The sequence below is a fragment of the Sinocyclocheilus anshuiensis genome, unplaced genomic scaffold (assembly GCF_001515605.1).
Source record: "Sinocyclocheilus anshuiensis isolate Anshui unplaced genomic scaffold, SAMN03320099.WGS_v1.1 scaffold1371, whole genome shotgun sequence".
Taxonomy (NCBI): Eukaryota; Metazoa; Chordata; class Actinopteri; order Cypriniformes; family Cyprinidae; genus Sinocyclocheilus; species Sinocyclocheilus anshuiensis.
In genome coordinates this window covers 210,206-219,780 of record NW_015539833.1, presented here as the reverse complement: position 1 = coordinate 219,780, position 9,575 = coordinate 210,206, and the positions used below count along the sequence as shown (strand labels likewise).

The window sequence follows — 9,575 nt, the reverse complement described above, 5'->3', positions numbered from 1 at the left end:
CCCCTGTAGCGAATCCATGAGTTTTTGTAAGAAAAATATCCATATTTCAAACGTAATAAACACTTTTCTCTCACTTGCACTGACTGTCATACGCGGAAGCAGTTCCAGCGGATGACGTAAGACGCGTTGCGTGATTAGTGACGAATGCGGAGAGAGAACAAAACAAAACGCCGGTCACGAATTAGAAGCACAAACCGAAGATTTGCAAAGAAAAATGTCAGAGGATTTCGATATAAACCAAGAGGAGATTGGTTTTCCTTTGCTAAAGTAAGGAAACTTTGCTTCCTTTGCTCCTATAAACAAACTCACGAGACTAGCATATCTCAGAGGCGTGCGCGCTGCGCATACATACTACGTCATCCGCCGGAACGGATCCGCGTATGATAGATAACGGAAGTGAGAGAAAAGTGTTTATTACGTTTGAAATATGGATATTTTTCTTACAAAAACTCATAGATTCGCTACAGGGGGCCTTTATTCATCCCCCGGAGCCGTCTGCGGCACGTTTTATTGTGAATGCGCGAGCTTTATTTGACGACTTGTGGACTGTTCAACTGCAACACCCGCTGACTGCAATGATAGAGCTTGGAATAGCCAGCACAATTTTTAATATAACTCCGATTGGATTCGTCTGAAAGAAGAAAGTCACATACACCTAGGATGCTTCGAGGTTAAGTAAAACACAAGCTTGTTTTCATTTTTGGGTGAACTAACCCTTTAATTTTAAGTTTCATTTTTTTTATAATTTTGTTTAGGGGCTGTCATGATTCCTCAATTTAATTAGAGTACTCGATTATAAAAAAATCTTAATCTGTGTCGATTAATTTCTATTTTATTTCAGCTTAATTTCTATTTTAAAAAAAAAAGAAAAAAAAAAGTGTCGTGTTAGATGTATTTTTTTACGGACAAACCTCCAGAATGAATCTTAACGCTGCCCGTTTCTCTGCAGCTGTTGTTGTTGAGGGGTTACGCCTTCAACCACTCGGCAGACTTCGAGACGGTGAGGATGATGAAGGAGAAGCTGTGTTACGTGGGCTATAACATCGAGCAGGAGCAGAAGCTTGCGCTGGAGACCACCGTGCTGGTGGAGTCCTACACGGTGAGTTCAGCCCGATGCAGGAGCAGCGAGAGGGTTATTAACCCATAAGTTCTGCTCCATAACCTAGTGAGCGTTTTAAACCATCTTAAACCCTAATGACCCTCTGGACAGCAGACTTGTTATTGCCAGCAGAGGGCAGCAGTGTGGTGTGTAAATTTACCTCTTTGAACCTGTCAGCAGTGTATGAAATGGGAGAATTCACACTAGTTTGTCCCTGGGTTTGTAGCTTCCGGACGGCAGAGTGATTAAAGTGGGCGGCGAGCGGTTCGAGGCTCCAGAGGCTCTGTTCCAGCCTCACCTCATTAACGTGGAGGGAGTGGGTGTGGCTGAACTGCTTTTCAACACCATCCATGCCGCTGACATTGATACCAGGTCAGTTGAAATATTTCATAATCAGTATATATATATATAGTTGATTATTATCTTATTTTTTTGTCTCCTTTTTACAAACTAAATAATAATAGTAATAATAATGCATTTTATTTTTCATGTGCTTTTCTTCAACCCAAACTGCCACAACAATAAGACATAATAGCAATATAGTAAAAACTTGTAATAACGTTTTTAAAAAAAGTTTTAAAATACTAAAAAGTATTATATAAGTAATTGTAAGTAATATAAGTATTGTATAATTAAAAAAATATTGTTATTGATAATAATCATATTTTTAATTGTAATGTTATCATTATGTATTTATATTTATATCTTTGTTACAACGTATTATTTATGTCATATAATATTACATATATAGTTATTATGTTACATATATAGTGTCAAAATGATCTATTTTTTTGTCTCAAAAGCATGTTTTTATGTTCACGTACATATACACACTGACATTTGTCTTTGTCTTTATGTCAGGGCTGAGTTTTACAAACACATCGTTTTGTCGGGCGGTTCTACGATGTATCCTGGTCTGCCATCTCGTCTGGAGCGGGAGCTCAAGCAGCTCTACCTGGAGAGAGTCCTGAAGGGCGACGTCGACAAGCTCTCGGTACGAATGCTTTAACCACAACTAACATGTAATACAGACTAGGGGTGTGCGATATATTTAGTCTGCGATAATATCATAATTGTTGTTTTAACGATGTGCGATTTGACATTATCGAGTATTTTGCAAAAACCATTCAAAACACCCTTACAGAGTGCACGCATACATTACGTGAAGTCAGGGCCGGATTTACGCATAGGCATTCTAGGCACGTGCCTATGCTTGCTCATCCAGGGGTGCCCAAACACAATGAAGAGATATATAATATTTTTTGTTATATTATGGGCTATCTACAACAGTAAAAGAACCAAAACACCAGAAGACATTGAGCAAATAAATATAACAAACAATAGGGTAAAAAATGGCAAACTATTTCCATGTTTTCCACCTTTTTATGTATGGAAATCACGTACATAAATTCTTTCTCCCGTTCTCTCTCACAGACGCACACACAGTGCAGACACACGGAGACGCGAACAGAAACTTATCATCAGCGCTGCCCCGCGAATTTATCAGTAAAATATTTTCGCAGCTGAAAAGCTACATGGCATTTCTTAGTAGCGAGGTTCTTGAAGCAGTTCAACTTAAAGATTTGCTATTAGTAAACGCTGCTGCTGAACACTGAGAGACGCACAGACGCATGTATTCACGCACTTAATCTCTCTCTCTCTCTCTCTCTCTCTCTCTAATAACTGCATTAACCTGCATTTCAATGGCCCAAGCCTCTGTTATTAGCTCTAAAATTATGTTTTGGAATTTGCAATGGAAGGTTTATCTTGAAATAAATCATCTGAACAATATCTTGAGGTGTTGTTGTGACACCAGGCCGTTAAAATTATTAGAGAATTAATGCACTCCTGAAGTGGTAATCTGGCCACGACGCTGGAGCCTATTAATGGAATGGTCTTTCTCCATTCTCAAACAAATTAAGACATTTAATTTTTATTGACTGAGTGCAAGCGCTTATTGCGACAGAAAACACTGTAATGGTTTCCACTGATTACGAAATATTTTTGTTTGCTGGGGTGGTAATATTATATAGGCTAGGCCTATTAATAAGGAAGGGGGGGGCCCAAAAAATTGTTTTGCCTATGTCACGATAAGAGGTAAATCCGGCCCTGCGTGAAGTATAGACTAGTGCGTGTGCGCATTTAGAGTCCGTTCTTTCACTGCATGATTCAGTCTGTTAAAATGCATTTAGCGGCAGTCCTTAAGGTACCAGCACAATAACACACTCAGCAAAATATCGTCTAATTATCGTTATCGATAAAATCCCAGAAAATATCGAGATATTCTTTTTTATCAATATCGCACACCCCTAATACAGACCCCAAGAAAGATATGATCAGTTGGACCATCTCTAGGATGTAGGCGTCCTAAAACCTTGTCCACAAGGTTCTGATCACTAGGTGGTGATAACTGACGAGTTAACAATGTAGCAGTTTATTTAGCAGTATTTGAGATTATTTATAGACAGACATTAGCTTCCTTTATTAAGGGAAATTCCTTGCTGAAATTGTAACACTTTTAATTTTTAAGGACATTTTTTCCCCCCTAACCATGTGAAAGGTCACTGTGATGTTTGCAGATGCACTAAAACGATAACTAGATAAGCCTACAAGTCAACTTTTTAAAATATTATTTCAGCTAGTTGCAGGGGCGAAATTTCTCATTTTCATTAACTAACTTGTACTAAAATAGCTTACACTGAAATAAAAATTCATAAAACGATATAATCATATTTTAAGAAAACCGTAACGAATTAAAAACAACAACAAAAAAACTAAATTATTCTGAAAATGGAAAATATAAAAATACAAATTAAATTAGAATATTCATAAAAACTGAAATAGTATCTTAATATTAAAATAACACTGGCTAGTTTAGAGTTTTATTACTAATAATTTCTTGCATTATATAGAATTGCTGTTTTTCTGAGTCTGTCTTCGCTTCTGTTTTTGTAGAAGTTTAAGATCCGCATCGAGGATCCTCCACGCCGTAAACACATGGTGTTTTTGGGCGGAGCGGTGCTAGCCGACATCATGAAGGACAAAGACAACTTCTGGATGACCAGAGAGGAGTACCAGGAGAAGGGCACACGCGTTCTGGAGAAGCTGGGGGTCACCGTTAGATAAATCACACACACATATATACACACACACACACACACACACACACACACACACACAACATTGCACTCACACTCCCAGTCACAGGGTGGTATTTTGGCAGCGTAAACACAGAGGTTTTTGGCAGATTATGAGGACGAGAACAACAATATTCAAATACTTGAAATTCCTTTGCAATCCAAAAAAAAAGTGCTCGATGTTTATATGACATTCCAAATGTAAAGAATGAGACAAAAATTTAATGAAATTGAGTGATTTGCTCACGAAACGACTCGTTTATGCTGCCAAAATGAATCCTCAAGCGATCCTTCATGTATCACCATATCATGACCTGTTTTGAGTCCTGTCTGTCTCATGAGTTCACATTGACCCTAACAAAGAGAAATATCGCTCAAAAGAGAGTAAGAAACAGGAGGATGTTTAAACAATAAAAAAATATGTATTTTTCAGGAAAAAAAAGGTTCTTTGGTAATAAAATTGTTTTTGTAGTAAGGATAAAAATCGCTGCAGCCAATTTGCTAATAAAAAAATGAAGAATATAATTGTGGCCAATAGTATCAAACACATAGACGTACTTCTAAAGGCAGATTGCTTTTGCTGAAACGTCTATTTTCTTTCTTTAACTTCCTGTGATGTCTTTTCCTGTCTGTAATCTCAGCATCTGTGCATTATTGGATGCCCTGAAAATACAGAGAGAAAAATGCAGTAGCAACCGGGACCAACTTCCCCAAATAGCATTTAACAGAACATTTGAAGAGCGTGTTTTTGTCAAATAATGTCGCTGAGGAGGCTTTGAACGCACTCTTGATGAGCAGAGTGTCATTTTAGTCGTGAGAATTGGCATTTGGAAGTCTTTACATATAGACTCTCTGTGCATGTCATTCTGCCTGCAGTTCCAGGATCAGTTTAAAGGACCTTCATAAACAATAATATCAATATCATACTGCATTTAAAAGGGAAGTGATAATGTTTTGCGTACAGTTGTATCTAGAACCTCATTTCCGCAAATAGCTGGGTGAATCTCATGAAACATGGCTGAGTCACGTTTCATTTCAAAATCAAAAGAAAGAAATAAGAAGTTATAGTTTCCTTTCATGACATTCAGCACTATTTTCCCCAAATTCTCATTACCATAATGCAGAAAAATCCCTTGTTTTTATTTCCATAATGCAAAAGGGAAACCTTTTTTTAATTATTGAAATGCATGCATGCAAAAAAAATCTATACATATTGTTGTCATTACCTTAATGCTATTTTTCAATTGTGTAGTAATGAATACTACATGGTGAGTTTTTTCTACTATGTTTAATGCTGATTTAAATGTAAAAAACTAAATAATTCAATTACAATATTTGTACTGCAATACAGTTAAAATGACACTAGTGAGAATCTAATAACCCTTTTGTAGAATAATGGGAACTACAAAATGTCCAGGTGTGTTACTGTAATGAGAATTTGGGAGATGAATGTGTGTAATTGTCAAGGAAGTAATGATATTAAAAGAGGATAATCAAATGTCATTTCTGATTGCTTTTGTGTTTGATTTGGGGATTTTTGTGAGACTCACACACGGAGAATTGGCTATAAAACCGTGCGAGCAGCTATAGCAGTGCATTTAGTCGTGGCTCATGCATTTTACACACATGTGCATCATCCATCCATACGGCTTCATTCCATTGCAATAACCCTGCATCCTTTTCATCAGCTCATTTATTTAGTATTCGAACGAGTCTACATCGTGTTTCGCTGCCCAGACGAGCCTCACGATTGTTCACTTTGCTATTTTTTTATGCTTTTGCATTCATGGTTTTTCTTTGCTGTTGGTTGTCAGTCATTTTCATGTCCGAGTCGAGTTGCATCTAACAGTCTGGGAACGAAGGGCCTCGCTGACGCCCGATGGGTGTTTCTGGGTCAGGCGCTTCATTCCCAGACCGAAGGCATCCGTGATGTAACGGTTTACTGCCTATTTGTAATATGAATGACATGATGGTATTGTTACTGATGATGATAATTTTAGTGTTTGTACTCGTGACAGCCGTTTGGAAGCTGGATCAGTGATGTTTCTGTGTTTATACACACTGGCACATGGAACAAATTAAACGACGACTCCATTGATTTCACTCACACGCATTCTTCCTGTGCCAAGTTTGGGCATTGTAGTCATTTTGTTTGTTTGTTTGTTTTCTGCTTTTGGTTTTTGTTTCATTTGTAGCGTACTGCCAGACCATTGATTTAAATAAAGAAAATTGATTTATAACTCAATGGTTAAAGTGAGTCTTTTAAGCAGACTGAAGCCAGTGCTGTGTGTGTGCGCGTGTGTGTGTGCACACGTGCATGTCAGAGAGAGAAATGGTCGTTTTTCTTCATATGTGACCTGTAGCTATGGAAGCGCACAAGGAATTGCCGCCCATCTCTGTTACCATGGAGAGGTGCTGTACACAAGCAGTGTATTTTCTTTCAGTTCATCTCTTATAGCTGTGATTTACAGTACGAGCCTCAGACACACACACACTCATTATTTAATCACACTATTATCAATATTTGTATAAGTAAACAAACATACATCAATCTGATTATCTATGTATCATTTATCTGTCTCTCTCTATATACAGTATGTACTCACATTGATATATATTGTATAAACATACACACGTCACAAAATTATAACAAAATTTATGCAAACACCTTCAAATAAATATCACATGTCCATTTAGTTTTTTGTCTGATAAGTAGACATGTAATAAGCATCAAAACCAAATAACATCAATATAATTATGATCACTTTTTGCGATAATGATGACAGGTTGACTACATTATCCCTAAATTTTAACAATGCATGCATGTTTTTTTGTCTCCTTTTCATGACATTTAAGCATTTGTTTCTTAAATTCTCATTACCGTAATGCAGAACAATCCCTTTTTTTTTTTTTACCATAAAGCAAAAATGAAAGCTTTTCATTCATGAAATGCAAAAAAATGTAAAAAAAAATCTTATCGTCATTACCTTCATGTTGTTTAAAATAACTAAATTTTACATGTTAAATACTACACGGCGGGTATTTGTACTGCGTTTTATGCTGATTTAAATTTTAAAAATGAATAAATGAATTACAGTATTTATACTGTAATACACTAAAAAATGACAGTAATGAGAATTTATTAAGAATCACCCTCTTGTAGAATAATGGGAATTTCCTGGTGCGTTACTGTAATGAGAGTTTGAGAGATGAATGTGTGTAATTGTCAAGAAAGTTATGTCACAATGCAAAACAACTTTATGATACTAAAACAAGATAATCAAATGTAATCTCTTATGTTGGTTTGACATTGAGATAGATTTTGTGAGATTCACAAAAGGAGAATTGGCCATAAAACAATGAGTCTCTCTGAGTCTCATGGGTCTGGGCTGGGGTGGAAGAAAAGACAATATATAGCTTTAGTAGGAAATATTTTTAATGTTCGTGAACAATACAAAATGTTTTTTCTCTTTATGTTCCTGTCTTTTTTCAAGAAGGCCATCAGGTTCTAGAAGAGACAGTCATCCTGCATAATAATACAGAGCTGTGGCCTGATATTGTGTGTGTGTGTGTACCTGTTTTTCTATTCTGGTGGGGACTTGAACCTGAATACACACAGACTCATGGGGACTCATGTCACGGGGGGGACCTAAATTGAGGTCCCCATGGGTAAACAAGCTAATAAATCACACAGAATGAAGTTTTTTGAAAATCTAAGTTTCCTGTAAGGGGTAGGTTTAGGTGTAGGGCAATAGAATATACTGTCTGTACAGTAGAAAAAGCATTACGCCTATGGAGAGTCGCCACAAGGATAGCAAACCAGACGTGTGTGTGTGGAGGAGGGGGTGATTGTGTTCACATTTGTTTCTGATTTTATTCATGTAAACGGGGGCTGTCAGACTCAGTGGGGCCTGTTTAAATTAAGGCCAGGCTGCTCTGCAAACAGCGATTCGCTCGCTGTATGTTACATTACACGTACGGAGAGCAGTGATATATTTGCATAAATGACACAGGAATGCAGATTTTGTCCCAAATTGTGGTGGCCATGAAGAAGTTCACCTAAATATGAACATTTTGTCATCATTCATTTGCCTGTGGAACGACCAAGCAACACCATATGGCTTGTGCACTATATTCCATGTCTTACGTCATACAGTATTTTTGTGTACAGATCAAAATATTAGTCATTATGTGCTCAAAATCATCCCCTCCGTCACATTTAAAGATGGATTGAACAAGATTTGTTGTCAATGGCATCTGCTTAATGACAAGTAACATGGTACAGACTGCAGAAAACTGTTATTCACATAATATATCCCACAATTCCACTCTGCACTGTACACATGACTGAACTGCCCTCTGGGGAAGAGAATAGTTATTCTGTTCAGTTGAACACCGCATGCTATATCCAGCGCACAACAAACCGATTCATCGGTGTATGAAATGAACCACAGACATGTTTACTATCAATATCATTATGCAGCCGGACTGAGAGAGCAGGAATCTGGTGTAAATGCTCCTTTCTACCAGTTTTCAGAGTTATTTGCTAAGACGGTCAGCATTAGGGCATGCTGGGATGGAGTTTGGAGGATAAAGCTATGTTGCAGCATTCAGCTTCATCTTTCTCTCTCACATCCACATGTAAAGAAAGCTGTCAAAGCCTCTAAACTCACTTTGCTTTCACAATGTGACGTGTTTTTATGTGAAGTGGAACATGTAGGGAGGGACTTGATTTTATTCATTTATCCATTAACCTTAGACACAAAAAAAGTATAAAGATAAAAAGTAGTAATTATGACAAAAAGTTAGTTTTTTATCATAATCATGAATTTTGTCATCATTTCTAATTTTTATCTCAGAATTATGGCAACAGTATGATTTATAATATTGATTTAGACTTTTATCTCAGTGTATCATAATTTTAGGCTTTGACGTAATTATTACTTTTGATGTCAGAATTATGACTTACCAAAGCATTTTTAATGTTGCATTCAGTAGCTATTGTATGGAGTAACTGACGTCAAACTTTTTTTTTTGTTCCCGCTGTTTTTTGTCCAGTAGTTCTACATGCTCGCAAATCCTCTCATTATAATGAGCAAAGCATAGACACAATGCAAATAAGAGATTGACTATGTGTTGTTCTTCACACACACACACACACAGATAATGCTGAAGAGGATTTATGCTCCTCAGATTGTAAACTCGACCTCACAGTGAAAGCCCTGCACAATTAATTCATTAATTGTTTGTTGCATATTTGCTTGTTTTTAGTTGTCTAGAGACCTAATTAAATTATTATTGAAATGTTATTGAAAAAAAGCATGTTTTTTTTTAAATAA

General features: G+C 36.8%; 1 protein-coding gene across 2 annotated transcripts in view; it reads left to right on the top strand.

The window, feature by feature from the left end:
• Window positions 1-4,394, top strand: part of LOC107684259 (actin-related protein 2-B-like) — a 4,756-nt gene extending 362 nt beyond the window's left edge. Inside the window, exons 2-6 of one of the 2 annotated variants that reach the window (XM_016480484.1) lie at window positions 950-1,099; window positions 1,326-1,471; window positions 1,961-2,093; window positions 4,055-4,236; window positions 4,279-4,394. In XM_016480484.1, the coding sequence (XP_016335970.1) occupies window positions 950-1,099; window positions 1,326-1,471; window positions 1,961-2,093; window positions 4,055-4,225 (600 nt within the window). In that variant the 3' untranslated portion in view covers window positions 4,226-4,236; window positions 4,279-4,394. Of the gene's footprint in view, window positions 1-949; window positions 1,100-1,325; window positions 1,472-1,960; window positions 2,094-4,054 lie in introns of both variants that reach the window. The other variant, XM_016480483.1, reaches the window with a different exon arrangement.
• Window positions 4,395-9,575: the final 5,181 nt, after the last annotated feature.